Here is a 22,836-nt window from a genome sequence, read left to right on the forward strand (position 1 = left end):
TTACAGTAATGTACATCCGCAGCAGCACTGCTGGGGGTAGTCTGGTGCATGCACTTTGTGTTCAAATCCATATACGAAGTACGAGAAATTGTTGTTCTTCCATTGACAATGTATGTTAGCAACCGGAACAGCTCGAACTTTTTGACGCTGAAAAAAATGGTTAAGAAGAAGATTTGTATTTTGACTAGGTTAATGGAATGTGTAAGTGTAGGTAAGTATGTTTGTGACAGTAATTGGACAGCATTTTGTAGATGAGTGTGTTTATAAGCCGATTTCCATAAATTTGGCTTTGTATAGACAGTTTAGAGTTAAGCCATTAGAAACTTGAATGCCTGAGGGTTAAAATTTAGAAGCATAAATAGTGGATGGAAATCAAGGTAAAACCAGGGAACAAATTCCTGCAAGCAAGATAGCAACCCCCTCCATTCTTGCATGGAATCTTACAATTTTAGGTAGAGGGTTTTAAACCCACCTATTCACCTAGTTCATACCCATCATAGACTCTAGTCAGTCAAAATGACTATTTTGAACTGTAGGCATTAATCTGCGATTCAGCCAATGACGGAGAGAAATCTAGGTAAGGGGAAGCCCCATGACTTCATAGATTTTCCTCATGTCACGTAACATATGTCCAAAGTCAATAGGTCAGCGCTCTTATGCCTTATATTCACTCAGCTGTTTTCTCCGTATACAAGGACTCCGGTCAGTCAAAATGAATATTTTGATCTGTAGGCAGAGTCAGATGACGAAAGATGGTGGATTTCCGAGCAAAACAGAAAATAAAGGAGTACTAAAATGAAGCGTGTCCAATACTGGGACAAATTTTTATTTACTTACGTCTACCACCTAGCTAAGAGCATTGAAAAACGGTGTCTTACCTTGCCAGTGTCGTCTCCATAGTAAAAACATACTGATACACCAGACCCAAACATGATTCTGGGGGTAAGTAGCATTCCAAAAAGAAGAGGCCGAAACAGTTCTGTATGAGGGTATAGGCCGAAACAAGACCTGGGAATGTCCAAAGAGCACTGCCCAGAATTTTCAGATACTGTTCTATCGCCTATGCACAGGGATCTCTTTGTCGTCCTGAATGGGTTAACAATCAAAGTCTGACCCGCAATGATGGGACCCAGCTTAAAAAGAACTTCCTCAATGGATTGTGTTTCTCTTAGATAATAATTGATAGAGACAATTTGCAATCTTCAGAAACCTGTACTATGTCTTCGAGGGATCACCTGATGCATTAACTAATGGGTTGGCGATCGCACAAACCTTATGCACCTGTACTTGGTGTCTCTGTAGACCCTGTGCTGAAGACGCCAGTCAGTTTTAGACACTGTTGTAATCGAAGTCGGGAGGCTGGTTTATCATGCTTACCCTGACCAAACACATAAAAATGTGCTTGCTGCCTTGCCTCAATTAGTACGTCTCTCATAGCAACTCAAAGCTCGAATTGGGCTCGGTCCTTCTGATCTTCAAGGCTGACAATATTGGTCAAACAGGGGATGACTGTTGGCTGTGGGTCGTGCTCTGGGATTTGGTTCTTGGGGAGAAACCTGATTTGGGTTTTTAGCACAGCTTGATTTTCCATAAAAGCGACACATACCTCTGAGAAGGACAAGGCCCCTGACTCAGGGCGATGCATACCAGAGGCGAGTGCTAGTAAGAAGACTGTTTTTCACGTCAAGAATTTCAGTGAAGTGACACGTACATCGAGAGATTAGCATTCTGGAGTGTGGCGAATAGGTCATGGGAACGTCACACAGCCGAAACAGACTGGAGGCTACCCAGTGTGGTACCTGCCACTCTGTATCCTGGAAATGGAGTCGCCGTGAGAAGGCCTTAGATAACTGGGTTGGTTCCCGCTTAGAAGGCCTGCAGGTCCTTGAAGGGGGAGTGACACATAGAGGAGGCAGTGCTCTCGGAAAGACTCTGGTACTGGCTCTGACTGATGATCCCCGGCTGGCAGGAAGCAAGGGAGAGACAAAACCAACGTTCTGCCCTGCTCTGTCCTCCACCTTATCAGTGGCCTGCCTGTCATCCTCGGTGGAGGCCCAGTACTTCCAGCCTGCGCGAGATCCCGGGAGGAAGCACCCTTAGAGTGCAAGCTTCCTGGTGTGCTTTTTCCCATTCGCCGACCAAGATGCAACTGCAGTGGAGGAAACCCGCTCCACCTGCAGCTTGTCTACCAAGGGACGAAATTTGTCCTGTCAGGCCCTCGACAATAGTCCGAATCTTTGAGGCAAACATGATAACAGGTGAGGAACGATCCACAGAAGATCCCCCCCTCCACCCCACTTGCCAACACCCCGCACACATTCCAAATATGAATGACATTTACGATGCAGGTTCCAGTGTGGCAGATCCCGGTGGCAATTCTGCAAGACCAAGTTGACTATTGTAATGAAAACACGGGAGGTTAGGAGCTCGTCTAGGAATGCTTTCTTTCTCCTAGTCGGCCATTTTAGCTACATTAAGAAAGGAACAAGTCTTACTGTTACCAATTGTCACAGGATAGTACCTCAAAGAGTAAACTCAGTCGATAAACTGCTGACTGAACCGCACTGGTATTTACGAGGCACACCTTGTGCAGAGAAAACAGAAGTGAACGAGATGACGTTTACCTATTGACATCGGTCACGTGTTACATGACGTGGAGGGAAATCGATGAGATCATGGGGCTTCGCCTGACATTTCTCTCTACGTCATTGGATGAATCACAGATTAATGCCCACAGTTCAAAATAGTCATTTTGACTGACCGGCTTACAGTGGATAATTGAACGCAGTGAATAGTGGTATAGCTCGAAACTTTTCTATTATATATGATAAGGTAATAATGATTGGCAGTATAATTACTGATATCCAGACACTACCTTCTTGTGAAAATAAAAGCCTATACCTGCATTATCATACGTTCTGCTTGAAAACCAGTCAGGTGACGCTGCACCAAATCTTTAGATGCTTCATTGATATCCACATCTGGAAAATGATTGATTGGACAAACCTATTGATACATAAAAATACACATTTCATGGTTTATACAATTTGTACTTTTGAAAAAAAAAAATATTTTTCCTATTTTTACAATAATTTTTGATACCATGCTTGCTGTATTACAGAAGAACGATAAATTGGTGTATACTGAATCATTAGAATATTAGTAATTTTGACCAGAAACACTTTTGTAATTAATGCAAATATGGTAATTCAACTTCTTTTGACAACACCAATGCTGTAAACTATTTAATTTCCTTTGATTGGAAATTGACTATTCAATGGCGTTTGTGAGGACATTTTTGGACTCAACGATATTTTAACTTCTATAAAACATTACAATTATTTCTGAATCATTAACATATAACCATCTACAATAGTTTTCTATACATTTATGTATATGCCTCTCTTATACCATATACTATTACCACTATGATTATAGAGCAAATATGTTATATCTGACATACTGTTTAGCTCTGCAGTCGGAACAGTCCTGTTCATATAGGTGACTTTACATTGACCAACGACAATTAAATTATCGACTTCTTCTTGAAAAGTACCAGCCCAATTGTTTTGATACTACCATTAGATGTTAGGTAACTTGGGCGGACCTGTTTTGTTTTTATGGTGACAAATGAGAGTTTCAACTTTTGTTTGTAAACTTCCAACTGATTTGCTGGCATTCTTGATATGTACATTTTTTGTAGATACTTGGATAAGTAAATATGTAAATTTTATTACAAAATTACTTGTGACAATTTTGAATTTGTAATGTTGCAACAATGTTACTGTTATTATTGCAACAAAATGCGCCAAAATTGACTAATGTGAAGATTTGAGAATCTGCTTGCCTAATTTCACATGTTGAACCAGTGACACGAACGATAGTCGTGTGTTTTTGAATTTACTATGAATCAGTATATGATAAGAAAGAGTAAGTTGAAGATGATGTAAATATGGAATGACGCCAATGAAGAAGTATCACGACTCCGGCCTCTATATACGGTCTGTGGTGGTTTCCAGGCTCCAGCAAGACGTCGAAAAGAAGTTGTGAGGATGTACAGGTGACTAAGCCAAAAACGTTGAAACAAGCAAGCATATTGCTAGTCAAAAATGAAAGACGCTATGTGGATGTTCGAACAATAACAACAATCTACGTTGTCGTAACTCGAACTTCGGCTAACTAGGAATTAAATTTCGAATTAATAACTCGAATAACTCGAATAGTTCGAATAACTGTTAATTAAAGTTCGAGTTACAAAATTTGAAAGTTAAACAAAACACAAAAACTCGAAATTTGGTTAACTGTTATTTAAAGTTTGAGTTACTGAATGTCGACGTTGAACAAAAACAAAATGTATGTTGCCCGTAACTCGAAGTTTTGTTAACTGTTAATTGGACATCGAGTTACAATTTGGGCGTGGTTTCAAAAATATTGACGTGGTCATTTCTGTAACTCGATGTTTTCGTAACTCGATGCCCATAACTCGAACAATTCAGCATTTCACGTATTTGTCAATTTGTCAATTTCATAAATAAAACTGAAATGAGATGTTTCAATCTGACATTTACTATAAATATCATAGGAAAGGGTATACTGCCTAATCAGTTAATGCGATATATAAACTTAGCCTTAATATAACTTGAAATGCAAATTCTAGATATATACTGCCTCTAATTCTCAAAACTCACCCTAGGAAGTTCCTGTTTGAAGACAGTCTCGCCAGACACAGTGCGAATTAATTCATTTGGCAATGAAGATCTGTCTACAACATGGTCATCGTGATGAACAATCCTAATAAAGTTGAAATGAAAAAAAAATAATAACAACAATATTTGCATGTTATATAAAGTTAGATTTTTTAGATGATGGTTCCCAGAGATGAGTAAGAAAGATACAATACTGCAATGGGGTAAGTTCACATGTGTATAGGTGCCCACATTCTATTAGGAGTAAACAATTAAAAAAACGTCAGATCTCGAGGTGATGCCAATTTATTAAATGAAGCCATACTGCATTGTAGTTCTCCCATAATGCATCTCATTTATTTGAGCAATAAGACGAAAAACAACAGAAAGACAAACAAATACCTATATAACAGTACACTATTTTCATATTGGCGGTATTAATGTAGATATAGAGAAAGGTATATGAAGGAAAAATGTCTGTCATTGTTGTAAAAGTTTCTCTTGTGGTTACAGTAACTCAGATTCAAGTTTTATATCTATTAGTAATTTCTTTCAAATATGGATATTATATTAACCACTTTGGGATGATTTCAATCAAGTTTGATTTTGTTACGTAATCAGTGTATATATCTCTCTTAATGGGTCATATATTGAATTACATTAAGCTAATGAAACATGGCAACATTTTCATGCCGCATCTTAACATATGTGCATAATATTGGACTTCATTAATAAAACAGAGATAGCAATTCTACTAATCATATTTAAATTCTCAGATACAATCAAAGTCAAGCAGCATGTGCATATCAGTAACTGAAAAATTTGTAATAGATTTTTTCTGATTTCACGAATTCAAATGCAAAAACTCCCATTTTCCCACAAATGATGTATTAATAAGGTCCCTTCTGATAAAAAAAAAACACCAAACAAAATCATCAAAACTCGGTTCACAGATGTTTTTTTTCGATAAATGATTACTAGCAATAAACGACTGGCAACTGCATTTATTCTAATATGCATAATGAGGTTGGTTTCCTATTCAGTCAATTAGCTGTTTTATATTAGGTAAAAAAAAATATGTTGAAGTCATAAGCTGTGTAAATTAATAAATAAAAGATTACCATTCAATGGTCAGTCTGATGAAGCGCTTCACTTGACCCCTAGCATAACATGTAAGACACTCAGTTTTACCATGACCATTGCAGATAGAGCACCTGCAGACATGAAGAACAATCATTTGTTTCCTTTTGCAGACATGCACTGTGTACAATAAAATTCAGGAGTATTTCGTACTCTGCACACTGCGTTTTGTAATAATATTTTCCAAAACATAAATGCACTGAAGGCGCACAACAGAAACAAACCTAAACTAAAGGTTTTCAATAAAAATAAAGCTTTGCAGATTACCCCTTAAATGAAATCCACAACTGTTCAGTTCTCGTGCATTATATATAGATTGAAATGTGTTCGTGAAGAGTACGCTATATAATAATAACACATGTATCGAAAAGTTATTCAATCTTAAAAGCATCTTAATAGCATAGAATCTAGTCTTATTTAAATACTTTCAAGTTGCGCATTATATACTTTAAAGCAGCCAAGATTCTCACCTTTCTCTCCCATCACCATTACAAAATTGACAATGACCACGCCCATAGCAACTACTGCATCGAGTCTGAAATGGTATACATCATATCTGTAGAGATTGTTGATCGTGGTTACACTGTCAGGTAGTGTCATAGGTAGTATGGCTTAATTGAATAATTGAATAGATATACTTCAGCGAGTTAAAATGGGGAAATTAATATTGTATGTAAAACAGTTTATAAGAAATCGCATTTATCAGAATGAAACCAAATTTTGGCGACCCCCATACATAACACAGGTTGTAATTATGAATCATAAATTACAATTTAGATACACGCACTAGATTCAAAATTAATATAAACTAACTTTGATATTTTCATGCCTAGTAGATTTAAAAAAAACATACTGAGTGAATATATAAATGTCAATTTAATAGGCTACACCCTGGTCTGCATGTGGACCTAAACTAAACGAGATTCCCGCAAACTCTGTTGGTAAATGCATCTCAGCCAATTGTCTTTGACATTCCCACTAAGTCTGTGACATACTCACACAAGGTGCTAGTACCAGATTCTAACGGGATAAGAGCAAGACCACTGCATACTGCATAATACGATTAATTTAACTTACCGTTCCTCTACCATGACAGTTATGGCACTGTTTTCTACCCGTACCAATACAGTCACGACAACGCTAAAAATATAAACATTTCAAAGTTTTAAATTTAATCTGTCACAGTCAGATCATGCCATAGAGTAATGGTGGGCTGGATATCGGCATTCTGTCTTAATAGATAATGCTATACCCAAATAAGGGTAGATTATTTTGAAGATATTAAAAATAAAATTCATAACAATAACACATCATCATGCCAACGAGTTCCTATTTTCATACATTATGCAGTTTGATCAAGAAAATGTATAAAAGCAATAAACGCAGACATACAGACAGTACACGTGTAGTGATTACCTCATATGAATACATATTAATTATACTATGTTACATTATTGAAATAAATCAATACATATTACAGGGGTGTTTGTTAATTACCTTGATAGATGCTGTATGTGGTACTTCCATATTCACAGTGTGCGACTGAAATAGTGGAGGAGGTCTTGCCTCGATATCCCATGGGGATGGCGCTGTACCATTGGATGACCCATCAATTACTTGACCTTTCATTGAAAGTGAAATGATAAATGGAATAGTACATATTCTGTATTTACTATATTATTAGCACCGCATGCATTTATTTACATGTAAATGACAGGTGTGTGTATGTGGTAATTTTTCTATGCTCACACTTGCAATAAATGTAATTTTTATTTTGGAGATGCACTAGAGCAAAAGTTGTAAACCAATTTGTAAACATTTTATGAATCAGGGAAAATCACAAAATGCACAGCCGAGACATTTCACTCCTTGTATGTCTATTTAAAGCCCAATTCACTCCCCCAGCAAGTGTTTATTGGAGGCGTAGCTATGCTAATGAGTCCTATTAATCCCTTGCATAGCCTATGTTTACAGAAATTCGTAGTGTACAAGCTGATAGCACTAATACCCATAAGCATCAAAGTATATAACGGGCCAGTCAAACTTCCACAGCGCACAGACCTGAGCTGCATAGGCATTCCCTATTGACAAGCTAATATGGAACGTGTTACATAATGATGTGGCATTGACCATTTCTTTGAATTTGGTTTATTTCAACAAATTGACGTATCATATTCATTTGCCACCATGTATCGTTGAACTACGATTCCATGGCGATGACTATGATACACACATGCTTAGGATGCTGTCAAGCTTGCTATGGTCAACAATAAAAAAATTGCTCAGTGCACAGCGCTCACACTTTCACTCGCATAAATGCTGTTACTGGTACGTTGCAATAGTAAAGATAATAAATTTGAGACGACATAGCATTGCGTGCGAAAAGGTAATGACCGACCACATCCACTTGTAACATAAAATCAAACTTCCTAATGTGCATGTGCATTTATTATCTAAAATAAATCATTTTAGTCATTAATCACCTACTGTTAATGTGACTGTAAAAGCCAGATTCAGTAGTCACGAGTAAAAAAAATAATTTTATAGAAAACAAAAATAGTCACGATTTAGCTATGGGCCAGTTACGTCATAAATTTGCCATTTTCTTAAACAACTGTAAAAGCCACGAACAAGCCAGTGAGTTAATATGTATTGAGTCACGTGTAACATTATTGGTCCATCATCGGCAACTCCAGAGATCGTCTGGTGCGAGGAGTCTCATACCTGTCCCGATTACTGTCATATGCTACGCTATTTCCACAATACGCTCCATATCATAAATTAAGTAATAGTAACAGTAAAAAATACTAAACACATTATTCATTTCATTAAAACACGACTAGCGGTATTTCTGGCTCGTTCTCTCTGTGGCGACTTTTTAAATGTGCGAACACGGTTTCAATTGTCTTCTTTGAATCCGCTATAATGAGCATTGGGAACTGTGTAAATGATTTTGGAGATTAGATGACGCGGCTCAACGTCACGTGACATTGGTTGATAAAAGTTAATTATTAAAACTTAGTAGCGTGTCCCTTTTTCCTTTTTCATGTTTTTGATATTTATACGACAAATCTCAACTTGTACACTATTTATTGTCATAAATATTATATATAATCACTGCTGTGATATTCATAGTCACGAAAATCCAATTTAGCACGACATATCTACCTGTAAGTTGGAGAAAACACGTCTTTACCGGAGCTCGGCCGGAGCTGCTTACTACAGCGTGGCTTTCAATGAAAAGATTCCTATAGTTAAAAGCGTATTTCATCTATGAAACAAATTTGCATATAATTTTAAAAAGCCACCATGTATAGAACACATTTTCAAAAACTCTCCCCAAGTCACCATAAGTGGAACAAATTTTCATAATCTCCTACAATGTAAAATTTTATAAAAAAACACCGTATATGTAGAATATTAATATTTACTCACCTTGGTATGTTTCATAGGCCCATTTAGTAGATCTTTTCTCAGTGTAGGATTCCAATGAATACTGAGAGGGAGAAATCACATCACAAAAGTACCACAAATTATGCACAATAATATTGTAAGTTAAGGTAGAGATGCAGGTTCGTGGGCATTTTTCGTGAATTTTTTTTTTTGCTTTTTCTCACCCAGACAGTCTTGGCTAGATAGTGTTAAAATTTCGGAGCATTGTCATTGTTGGAACATACTCAAAAATCAATTTTAAAATATAGGAAACCGAGGCACGCGTATGTGATTAAAAGTCCCGAAAGTTTGTTTGCGTTGCTCTTTGATTGACAAGTCACTGTTGATGTTATATGCAAATGATTGCTGGCCCCAGTTACGGAGCAGCCGGTGTGCGACTTCCTGTCCTGGCTCTCTGTTTACTTACCTCAAGCGCGATCAACTAGCAAACTACAAAAAACAGACAAGACGTAGACGCTTCCAGCATGCAAGCGGAATGAAACAAAACATACACTTGTAACTGATAAGTAAACTTTTTCACCCTTAAATAAATTGGTTTTTCATTTATTTTCATGTAGGAGGTAGCGTCGATAGGGCGATTTAATTTTCGCGCAAAACAAGGCCACAATTTCTTTTGTTTTCTTGGTGCATAGATTTCAAGCTTTTTCGCATTGTGGGCGAAACTAAAAAATGTTTCCACACATTTTTACTCCAACGACATTTTAACACTGAAGTAAACATTTTTCGTTTCGCTGTATTAACGATTATCGTGCTGATATAATTGTGATGCAATTGACAAACAACACTGCTGATGCTGTCATCGATAACTAACTTCTCAGTGCCAACATAAAATGCTCGGTTAATTAAAAATAAAAAAAATACCCTGGAAATTACCGAAAAATCGGCAATGAGATGCTGTTTTTAAACACCGCGGAAAAATCATGCACTCTGCGATGCCATCTTGGTTACCTTAATCGGAAACCCCCTTGTCAGCTAGCATGCATCGGTAGCGATGTCGCAAACTACGTTGTATGGTCGTGATCGGCGACCTCTGGTACTAAGGAACTCTATGAATGAGGTAATTCCAGAGGTCAGAGTTCGTTTAATTTGCATCGACCTGTCTCGTCTGTAGTTGAATGAAACCTGCATCGATTTACAATAGTTCCCTTTCCAAAGTGACTTTATTTCGAATTTGTTTCACCGGCGTTTGCGAATAGTCGTTGTGTAGTAAAATATTAGGGCCCTTTTCAACCTGGTCGTCTAACTTCGCACGGTCCACATAAACTGCGTCATACAAAGTATTTTTTAAAGGTTTGAGGGAAGGTAAATTTAGACTCAACCCACCCAATGGTGATCGCTATGTTTATATAACTGTATGAATAAGTCATCGGCTTTACGTAATCCATTGTGTTCCTCCCTCAGTGGAATTGATAATACGACGCCATGACAGTGTTAACGCTAGGTTGAGACTTCGCGGACGATTTTTTGTCCGTTTCCCTCGAATTGTAAATGTTTTTATTTATTTTTTTTACCTGACGATTTAACATCGGCAAATTACGGTGTATGGTGTATTTCTAGGAGTTTCTGTTACACATATGAAGCGAATGATTCGTTTTAAAACTGTTTTTTTACAAAATGGCGATTATCTCAGTTTCATTTTTTACTCCAAATTTCAACTTTAAAACTATTTAACTTCTAGACGGTTCATTTGTTTTCGATGAAACTTTCAGGGGTCATTATTCAGGTCCATCCTAAGTAAATGGCTTCGTATGGTTTCACTGTCTTTACTGGAACAGAAACAATAGAGCTGCCAATTAGCGGCTCTGTTAACTGTGGACGATTTATAAAATGTGAATGTTTCAAAGAGCACTGTGTAAAAACTTTTCAATGGAAGCACTAATAAATAAGCCATTATGTTCCTAGTAAACAGAAGTTTTAAATAAGTGTTCTTAAATTAAAATCAGGGTATGCATTCAAAAGTTAAATAGTTTTAAGTGCACTTTCACCTAAAATGCATGATTTTAACCCAAAATCAACACCACTTAATATGGTATCATAGTACAATATTGTAAACCATAAAACTCAAAAGTTTAAATAAAACTCTTTCAAATGATATATAACTTGATTGGTAATAAGTATATTTTACTCATGTAATTACAGTAATTAGAGGCAATTAGAAATATAGTCTCCCAACCTGCATCTCTACCTTAAATAAAAATGTATGTGTCAATTTCATCAGAAAGACGGTATAGACTACAGGCATTCTCCAAGCAAACATTGCTGGAACAGTACATAATATTATCAAGTCAATTAAACCACATTTGAACAATGGGAAATATATACATAATGTAATCATAATATCGGAATAGTATGATTACATTGCGCTTTCTAACAATATACAAGCCTAAACCATGCATAACTGAAATAGAACATATGCATGTACCACACACAACTAACTTACATGGAATGCACTTGATGGAAGAATATTGGTGAATTTCATTTTGTTCGCTAGTTTCGAACCGAAACAGCATTTCTGAGAAACATGGTTGAACAATGCAGTTCTCGCTTGTTCTTCAGAAATAACTGGTACTCTGCAAAACAAATGATGCAAGATTTCAACAAGCTTTTCATAAACCATCAAAATAGTCTGCCATCATAAAGTCACTGAATTCGTTGATAGTCATACTTCACAAAATAACACTGCAGAATTTTTTTCAAAAATGTTGATCAAATTCTATGACCAATAAGAAAATGTCCATATTGTACAAAATTGACAAAATTTCAGAAATAAATGTTACTAGTAATACAAACTCGTTACTTTTTTATTCGATCATGTTTATTTTCTGTTGTCCTAATAAAATATGTCGCAATGCTTGAGAAGTCATAATTATTAACACTAAAAATAAAGTATTATACTTAGTATTATAAATTAGTTACGTTGTCGTAATATCTTGGCTCTGTGGTGGCGGTAAATGCAGCGCTTCATTGTAGCTAGGAGGTGGCTGTAATGGTGTACCATCCATATTTCCATACCCTGAAAACTGGTCCAATTCCTTAAGCGGTGGGGCTGACGGTGATGAAGGCTGAATATGAATAATATTTTAATGCTGAATAACTAATAATACAACAAAAAAACTACGATGAACTGACCTTGAGAATGGAGATCTTGCAGAATATTCAAAATAAACATACAATCTTGTCTGTTCAGAATCTAGATATTAAAAATAAGGAAATTCAAACTAACAAACACAGGTTAAAAATATATCACTTTTTGTCACATATTTATTGATTTTGACAAATATGTGTATATATACGGAAATAGCACGTGTGTGTGCGTTTGCGTGAGCAAAGGAGGCAGGTGAGACTCTATTTCGAACGCGCGTGGTCGGCGCCTTTGATTGCGTTTATTTTGTATTTGTATTTTTTTGTCATGTCTCGCAACTGGAAGTCCACGCTGACTTTGTTTTGGCTGTAACTGCTTCGGACAATATTTTATTTAATGAAAACGAAAGGTTGAGTATATCTGTTATAAAGCATATATAATCATGTTCTAACCCAATAGCTTTGAGAGTCTTAACTTAATTTTTAATCTAACACCGAATATACTTAATGGTCTTAATATTATTAACCTAACATCTAACTGCCTTGCCAGTCTTTACTTAATATACTATCAAAGAGAAAGAAGAGGGGTTGCTGGCAGTGGTATTTCCCGACACGTATGACAGTAGTCTTCTGGCTCATGCCATGTCAATTCGGATTCTGTACAATATCTAGCGGGCAAGACTGGAAATTTCATTCAAAGGATTCAGATTGTTAAAAAGTTAAATGGGATGATAAACTTTTGATCATGAACAACGTAGAACAGTTATGTTAGAAGCATTCATTTTCGTGCCAATTGGAAAATCACCAGGGAAATATGTTCAGTGGATTCCCCCATGACGACCAAAGGTTACACACTGTTCCGAATGTCTTTGTGTCCAAGTGTCTTGGAACCAACCGCCAATTCGCGCCCTACTTAGGAACTTGGAACTTGCACGGGCACGCCGTGCAGGCAAAGGAAGCGGCATTCATGCCCGCGGCTAGGAGGGTTCTGATGACCCCCGCCCGCCGCGCGCCCGAAGGTCTGTTTTTTTCGATGCACAATATTGTTTAAAAGGCAGACTAATTTGTAGCAACAGCAGGGCTGGATTTCCTAAAAAAATACTCACTTTGTCATACAATAGAGATGAACCCTTCGGTTTACAGTTAGGTATTCCCGAGTCCGCATTATACTGGTAAAGGCTTGGGCGGGCACGGCACGCGTTAAAAAACAATTTTCACGCTATGAATGTGGTGAACCGCTGTGAGCCGCGCCCCGGCACGCGACACTCGACCAGTCAAAAAAGTGACGCCTGGATGTGGCTATGGTAACCGGCGCCCCAATGTCTAACTTGGTGGCATGTGGATGACGCCGACCAAGCACCAACAATGTGAGGCTGGGCAAGGGGGATAGCTGACACAGGCTACAGGAAATAAAAAAGTAATTTTACGTTTTTACAAGAAATAATAAAAATGAAAATTTCGTTTACAATAAAAAATGGGCTTACACTTTACAGAAAAAAAAACAAATTCATAATTACATTTTTAAGTTTTTTAATACATTTGATAATTTTTGTTCAAGAATCAAGAGTCAAACAATATCACACATTCAATAATCTTCCGGTCAACGCGTTCTGATGTGACAACTCTTCTGGGTTTGTGTGACGCACATGCGCAAATCAGGCCAGGAATTATTGTCGAACTTCAACGTGCGATTTATTTCCGGTGTAATATACTTCCCGTTGTTCCACTGAAAATCAATGTTTGCCGAGGACACTTGTACAACGCATTAAATAAAGTGTAGTTAATATTGCGTACATGTGATTGTAAAAGTTAAAATTTGTGGAAACATCATGTTAACTTCGAACGTGAGTGGCGCATTACTTTAGCAAATAAGCAAATTAAATATGCATATCATCGTGACATGTATATTTTCATTATTTTATTGACAAAATAACCATTAATTATAACAGGTTTTGTATTTGCGACTTTATTTAGCTCCGCTGCCGTCGAAGATGACACAGCAACAAATTATAACTGATTGACTGTCGTTCGTTGCATTTGCATCTTCTTCTTGAAAACCAGAAAAAATGGCAATCATTCGCCAATTTTGAATCAGATCGTCAAACCAATATATCTGTATATCTATGGATGATGTATGATGAATATTTAAAATTTAAACATAATCAGTCAAAGCATGTTAAAGGTATGGCACAAGAACCGCATTCATTAAAACAAAATGGCTACCAGTCAGTCAGAAGCACATAATGATCAATGTATATACCAAGTTTGAACAAAATTCATCTGAAGCTGAGCGATGTTTGACATTGATAAATTTTCTTACACAAGTGACCGTCATTCGGCCATCATGAATCAGACCGTGGAACAAATTGGTGTGCATATGTATAATATGATGTATGATGCATGTGTTAATTTTGAATGTAATTGTTCCTGGCATGTCGAAGATATAGATCCATACACATACAAGCACGGACACTAAAATAATGGACACATACAGATGTCAGTTCAGAAAGTAGACGTTTTTGCTGTGGAATATGTTAATTTAATGTTGGGATTGAAAATATATGTCAAACACCGTAAAATCTAACTTGCAAAACTTCACACTCAAACCAGATCAAATCTAGTGAATATTCATTCTACCAACGTACTGAATGAATTTGAATCTTTATGTAAAATCCGCAAGTAATTTTGGAAGCGTTCATAACTAGAATAACCACATTAGCAAAGGAAATTTCCTGCCAGTTGGCACATTAGTTTCAATGTCATTATCAATAGTGATTACATGTGTTACAACAGATGATCAAAGTTTCACAAAAGAATTAGATTATCTCTGGTTTGGAATAACGTTCTGTATTGTGCCGTTATTTGGCCACAGGGTCAGCCGCAGACCAGACTTGTTCATAGTCTATTTTTTATCTAGTAGAATAAACTAGTAGATTGATCCTGCGTACCTGTGGATTTGGGTTCTCATCTGGGTCATCATCGAGAACTTTACTTGGTTGCTGTCCCTGGTTCGGTGGGTATGATTGCTGTCCGTAGGTACATGGAAACTGTGGTTGACATTGAGGCCTGCTAGGGTATGGAGATTCACTATAAATAAACATAATTATAATAATACAGTAAGACACAGGTCATCAAATGAAAACTCGAATAAGACGACATAATGTACATACACTCAAACTTAGAAATTGAAATTGAGGGAAAACAAGAAAACCTGAAATTGAATCTAAAAACCGACTATGCAGAAAATGCGAAACAGATGTGAATATTTGCATTGTACTAAACATGTATTTCCCGAATCTTTTGAAAATGTTAACCATCAAATATTTTTCTTAGTAACCCTACTCATAACACTAATAATGCAACAGGAATGATCTCAGAGTGCAATTTATTCTTGTATTTGCTTTATTAGAAACAAATCTCTCACAGAAGTGCACAACATTTGGATTGTGACTGATTTTTGATCACAGATTCACCACTTTCATTAATATAACTGCAAAAATATGCGCTATTAAATAATAGAGCAAATACGGTATATGCATGACATTTAGTAATTAGCAGAAAATTTCGAAAGATGAAAATTATAATTATAGTATAACTTCCTATTTTCTAGCAGAGACTCACTAATTATGTTACTAATTACAATAAAAATATTGAGTGTGCACCTATACCAAATACGTGGTATGAAACATACGAGTACTATTTGCGATAGGTGTCAATTAATAATTAGTAGACAGTTTTAAATATGAAAATTATTTGTAGTAGACACTAACTAATTAACACACTAATTACAATGCAAATATTGAGTGTGCACCTACACCATTTATGTGGTATGAAACATACATCCATGGACTACAATTCGTGATAGATGAAGTTTAATAGTTTTTAAACTTTTTGAACTTCCCTATTTGCTAGCAGACACTATTTACTACTAATTACCTACTCATCTTGGTGACTGCCTTGTCTAGAAGTTGGTCGAGTTTCAGTACCTTGCGTCTTATACTACACACTGTTCTGAGCTTGTCCTCGTGATTTCACCAGACACGTCAGGCTAGTTTAGCGCCACTTACAGAAGCGACCAGAACCTACGAATTATTCAAACTCTAACGAAATGATTTACGGGCACAGCAGTTTACGAGACGAAGTACTCGCATTTCAATGTGTTCTACTGTTTACATTCGTGAAACGAGGCGAGTGCTGATTCTCACGTGACTAGCTGTAACCTCATCAGGAGGTGATGTTTTCATGCAACAAAATTATAATTATGGTAAAACTTCCCGATATTCTAGCAGACACTCTCTAATTAAGTCCCCAATTACAGTGAAAATATTGAGTGTGCATCTAAACCAAATATGTGGCATGGAACATATATGCATGGATTAGTATTTGCGATAGGTGACATTTAATAATTAACAGACAATTTCAACATATGAAAATCATAATTATGGTAACATTTTCCAGCAGAGACTCACTAATTAAGACACAAATTACAGTAAAAATATTGAGTGTGAACCAATAACTCAAATGTGGTATGAACATATATAAATAGACTATAAATTGTAATAAATGACATTTAATAATTAACAGACAGTTTAAACATACGAAAATCATAATTATGTTTGAACTTCCCTATTTGCTAGCAGACACTATTTACTACTAGTAACCTACTCACTTGGCGACTGCCTTGTCTAGAAGTTGGTCGAGTTTCAGTACCTTGCGTCTTATACTACACACTGTTCTGAGCTTGTCGTCGTGATTTCACCAGACAAGTCAGGCTAGTTTAGAGTCACATACAGAACAGGTGCAGCCAACGGCCAAATTTTCCAAAACCGTCATTATTAATAATTGTCCATCATGTACATACTTTTTATCGATATTTGACACGTTTTTAAATTTGGAGGGGAGGGGTTAAGCTGTTCGTAATTCCCCTCCCACTAACGTCAAAAAAATGCCCTCCCACTGCATCTTGGTTCCCGCTGCCTTCTCCCCACCCATCACCCCTCTCACTACCTTCCCTCCCACTAGTGCCTGCAAAAAAATGCCCTCCCACTGGGTAGTGGTCTTCAGAGCCCTCTCGCCACCTGTTCTTACACATCTTCGAAATTCATTGTACAAGAGCTCAACCTACTTAAATCCTACATGCAGTTAATTCTTCAACTTGATGTTTTATGTGTAGATTCAAACCATACTCGAGCATACCTCAGCCATGACTCAGCATATTTCATTAAACCTCAAGTAGTGTGCGGGCTTTGTTTTGTTTTTGCTAATTATTATTTTGAATTTAATTACTTTTTGTCAACATCTAATCATAATGTTGTCAAATTGGCGTGCTCACACCCACGTGTTTCCTATATAAGGGCAGACGTTGTTTTATCAACAAAAGAAACTAATATCAACAAACATAAAACTCGATTGATCACTGATGGACGAATGATATCCTGTCGGCTTCTTCGTCGCACTGAACTCTTCGCTGTTTGGTGGCGTTCATCATATCAAAGACACAACTGACCTCGCTTGACCCAATCTGGCAACCTGACGATTCATCTGTATTCTACGGGTATTATCTCTATATTCTCCCTCCCGATATTGTAACCACAAGTTCTTCTTTACCCACTGATAGTTATAATTTTCTGCCCACCATATGTTAACAATTCTGCCTTCCCACTTCCAAAAATGCATTACCCACACCCACTCCCCACAATATTAAGTCATATTATTCTCCCTCCCACTGATTAAATTAAATTTTGCCTGCCCACAGAAAAACGTTCGCGAACACCTTTTTGCACGAACAGCTTCGTTGACTGCACCTGACAGAAGCGACCAGAACCTACGAATTATTCAAATTCTAACGAAATGATTTACGGGCACAGCAGTTTACGAGGCGAAGTACTCGCATTTCAATGTGTTCTACTGTTTACATTGGTGAAACTAAGGGAATGCTGGGTCTCACGTAACTAGCTGTAACCTCATCAGGGGGCGCCGTTCTCATGCAACATAATTATAATCATGGAAGAACTTCTAGTAGATATTAACTAATTAAGTCCCTAATGACAATACAAATGTTGAGCGTGCATCTACACCATTTATGTGGTATGAAACATACATGTATTGACTACAATACGTGATAGATAACATTTAATAATTAACAGACAATTTCAACATATGAAAATCATAATTATGGTAAAATTTTCTAGCAGAGACTCACTAATTAAGACACACATTTCAGTAAAAAATATTGAGAATGAAGCAATAACTCTAATGTGGTATGAACATATATAAATGGACTATAAATTGCGATAGGTGTCATTTAATAATTAACAGAAAATTTAAACATACGAAAATCATAATTATGTTTGAACTTCCCTATTTGCTAGCATACACTATTTACTACTAATTACCTACTCATCTTGGCGACTGCCTTGTCTAGAAGTTGGTCGAGTTTCAGTAACTTGCGTCTTATACGACACACTGTTCTGAGCTTGTCGTCGTGATTTCACCAGACAAGTCAGGCTAGTTTAGCGCCACTTACAGAAGCGACCAGAACCTACGAATTATTCAAATTCTAACGAAATGATTTACGGGCACAGCAGTTTACGAGGCGAAGTACTCGCATTTCAATGTGTTCTACTGTTTACATTCGTGAAACGAGACGAGTGCTGATTCTCACGTGACTAGCTGTAACCTCATCAGGAGGTGATGTTTTCATGCAACAAAATTATAATTATGGTAAAACTTCCCGATATTCTAGCAGACACTCTCTAATTAAGTCCCTAAGTACAGTGAAAATATTGAGTGTGCATCTAAACCAAATATGTGGCATGGAACATATATGCATGGATTAGTATTTGCGATAGGTGACATTTAATAATTAACAGACAATTTCAACATATGAAAATCATAATTATGGTAACATTTTCCAGCAGAGACTCACTAATTAAGACACAAATTACAGTAACAATATTGAGTGTGAACCAATAACTCAAATATGGTATGAACATATATAAATAGACTATAAATTGTAATAAATGACATTTAATAATTAACAGACAGTTTAAACATACGAAAATCATAATTATGTCTGAACTTCCCTATTTGCTGCCAGACACTATTTACTACTAATAACCTACTCACTTGGCGACTGTCTTGTCTAGAAGTTGGTCGAGGTTCAGTAACTTCTGAGCTTGTCGTTGTGATTTCACCAGACAAGTCAGGCTGGTTTAGTGCCACTTACAGAAGCGACCAGAACCTCCGAATTTAATGATACACAGTCACCGCAGTTTACGAGGCGAAGTCCTCGCATGTCAATGTGTTCTACTGTTTACATTTATCAAACAAGGGAACTGCTGACTCTCACGTGACTAGCTGTAAATCATCAGGAGGTGATGTTTTCATGCAACATAATTATAATTATGGTAAAACTTCCCGATATTCTAGCAAACCCTCACTAATTAAGTCCCCAATTACAGTGAAAATATTGAGTGTGCATCTAAACCAAATACGTGGTATGAAACATACATGCATGGACTACTATTTGCGATAGGTGTCATTTAATAATTAACAAACGATTTCAACATATGAAAATCATAATTATAGTGAAACCTATTTTCTAGCAGAGACTATTTACTACTAATTACCTACTCATCTTGGTGACTGTCTTGTCTAGAAGTTGGTCGAGTTTCAGTAACTTGCGTCTTATACGACACACTGTTCTGATCTTGTTGTCGTGATTTCACCAGACAAGTCAGGCTAGTTTAGAGTCACTTACAGAAGCGACCAGAACTCCTGAATGACCATTTATGTGGTATGAAACATACATGTATTGACTACAATTCGTGATAGACAACAATAAATAATTAACAGACAATTTCAACATATGAAAATCATAATTTTGGTAAAATTTCCCTATTTTCTAGCAGAGACTCACTAATTAGGACACAAATTACAATGCAACTATTGAGTGTGCACCTATACAACTGATGTAGTATGAAACATACATGCATGGACTACAATTTGCGATAGGTGAAATTTAATAATTAACAGACAATTTCAACATATGAAAATCATAATTATTGTAGAACTTCCCTATTCGTTAGCAGATACCATTTACTACTACTACTAATTACCTACTCATCTTGGCGACTGCCTTGTTTAGAAGTTGGTCGAGTTTCAGTAACTTGCGTCTTATACGACACACTGTTCTGAGCTTGTCGTCGTAATTTCACCAGTCAGGTCAGGTTAGTTTAACGCCACTTACAGAAGCGATCAGAACATCCGAATAACTCAAATTCTAACGAAATGATTCACAGTCACAGCAGTTTACGAGGCGAAGTCCTCGCATGTCAATGTGTTTTACTGTTTACATTAATCATACGAGGGGAGTGTTGATTTTCACGTGACTAGCTGTAACCTCGTCAGAGAAGTTGTTCTCATACAACATAAATATAAATATGATATAACTTCCATATTTTCTATCAGACACTCTCTAATTAAGTCCCTAAGTACAATGCAAATATTGAGTGTGAATCTAAACGCGAAATACCTGGTATGAAACATATATGCATAGATTACAATTTGCAATAGGTAACATTTAATAATTAGCAGAAAATGTCAAAATTTGAAAAAATATACTTATGGTAGTTCTTTCCTTTTTCTAGCAGACACTCACTAATTAAAACACTAATTGCAACTGTTGATTGTGCATATGAACCATTTATGTTGGGTGACATTTAATAATTAGCAGAAATGTCAAAATATAAAAATCATAATTATGGTAAAATTTTTCTGTATTCTAGCAGACACTAACTAATTAAACACTAATTACAATGAAACTATTGAGTTTGTATCTATACCTATAATGTATTATGAAACGCACATATATTGATTATAATTTGTAATAGGTGACATTTAATAATTCGTGGACAATTTAAAGATATGTCTCATAAACAGTTATTACACGGCAGAGCAAGTTTATCAATCACAATCTGAATTTGACTTGGTTTTATGTCTGTAGTTGGAAAAGTTTGATCTCCTGTTTTTATTGGGGGGGATTTTTTGTATTTCATTAAATAAAATGATGGAAAAACTAATTTAAGTATAATGTCTTAATATAAACTACTAGTGTAAGCAGGCAGGCAGTTTTTGATATTTTTCAGGGAACTTTTCCTACCTTGAAAGTGATTTTTTCAAACTTTGCTGACCTTCCGGCCTTTGAAAGTGACTCGTTAATCTTTGAAAACCTGCCTTTCAAATTTTGCAGTCTGCTTCTTTTTGCCAACTGCTTTTCTCACTTTTCAGGTAGCTTATGTGCATTCTCCGAACATTTTAGACAACTTTAAATTGTTATTCAGAGAACATTTTGCTATCGAATACGACTTTTCAAGCTTTACAGACTGTGTTTGTTGCTTTTCATGCAACGTTTTTGCTGTCTAATGTGATAATAACACTTTGTGGTTCTGATAAATTTAAGGTAATTATTATATCTTGTAAAGTGACTTTCCATACATTGCGTTTAACATTTTCAAAATTTGCAAACTGTTTTCGTGATTTCCCACGCAGTTTTTTTCTACTTTTCTACATGGCTAAATTGTGTAGACTTGCCTGCCCTGAGAGGCAAATTTCCGAACATTGCCACTACGAATTTCATTTTCTCACCGCAATTCTTAAACCACTGCAAATTTCAAACTTTTTTTTAGCAACTTTTCAATGTTTTCCTGTTTTTCAAAATGGCTATCTGAACTTTGCAGATGTCTATCATAAACCTTCCCACTTCCAAAACTTCGAACTTACCTTTAAAAATTTAATGCATTATTTTTTTTTAAATGACTATTGTTATACTTTCAGGAAACTTTCAAAACGACTTTCAGAATTTTGCAGACTGTTTTTTCTTAGTTTTCGAACATCTTTTCCATTTTTCAATTTTTTTATCATTCAATATTATCACTTTTTAAATATAATCGCAGTCAACTTTTATTACTTTTGAGGAAATATCCAGCCTTTACTTTTCGAACTTTGCAAATGGTTTTCGTGGCTTTTCAAGCATTTTTTCTGCACTTTGTCTGTGTTATTTTTCAAGCAAATATTCTGCCGAACTGTACCTGTAAATTTTATGACTTTTCTGTCCTCAAAAGTTACTTTGCAAAGTTTCATTTCATGTATTTTTATACGTCTTTCATATCAACTCTTCAAACTTTTTAGACACTTTTGACATTTCAAGCAATTTTCCTGGCTTCATAAGCGACTTTTCGAAATTTGAAATTTGCTTTTGTTACTTTTAAGGCATTTTTCAGCCTTTCAAATTGCTTTTTCGAACTTTGCAGGAGGCTTTTGTGACCTTCCTGTCTCCCAAATCGAACTTATTAGTCAACTCTTCCATCGCTGAAGGTGACTTCAAATCGTTGTGCTTGGCTTTCATAATTTTTCAGGCAGCTTTCTCTCCTTTCAAAATGATTTGTCGACTTTGCAGTTGACTTGCTTAGCTTTT

At 36.2% G+C, this 22,836-nt stretch overlaps 1 protein-coding gene across 1 annotated transcript in view; it reads right to left on the bottom strand.

The window, feature by feature from the left end:
- Window positions 1-22,836, bottom strand: part of LOC144363047 (protein SSUH2 homolog) — a 25,601-nt gene continuing 2,765 nt past the window's right edge. Inside the window, exons 3-14 of the mRNA XM_078013981.1 lie at window positions 15,308-15,446; window positions 13,688-13,759; window positions 12,195-12,340; window positions 11,719-11,848; window positions 9,261-9,321; window positions 7,323-7,447; window positions 6,903-6,965; window positions 6,296-6,360; window positions 5,807-5,899; window positions 4,689-4,791; window positions 2,902-3,006; window positions 1-147 (exon numbers count right to left, since the gene is read on the bottom strand). Coding sequence (XP_077870107.1) covers window positions 1-147; window positions 2,902-3,006; window positions 4,689-4,791; window positions 5,807-5,899; window positions 6,296-6,360; window positions 6,903-6,965; window positions 7,323-7,447; window positions 9,261-9,321; window positions 11,719-11,848; window positions 12,195-12,340; window positions 13,688-13,759; window positions 15,308-15,446 — 1,249 coding nt within the window. The remainder of the gene's footprint in view (window positions 148-2,901; window positions 3,007-4,688; window positions 4,792-5,806; window positions 5,900-6,295; window positions 6,361-6,902; window positions 6,966-7,322; window positions 7,448-9,260; window positions 9,322-11,718; window positions 11,849-12,194; window positions 12,341-13,687; window positions 13,760-15,307; window positions 15,447-22,836) is intronic.

This window comes from Saccoglossus kowalevskii, chromosome 3 (genome assembly GCF_978046115.1).
Source record: "Saccoglossus kowalevskii chromosome 3, keSacKowa6.1, whole genome shotgun sequence".
Taxonomy (NCBI): Eukaryota; Metazoa; Hemichordata; class Enteropneusta; family Harrimaniidae; genus Saccoglossus; species Saccoglossus kowalevskii.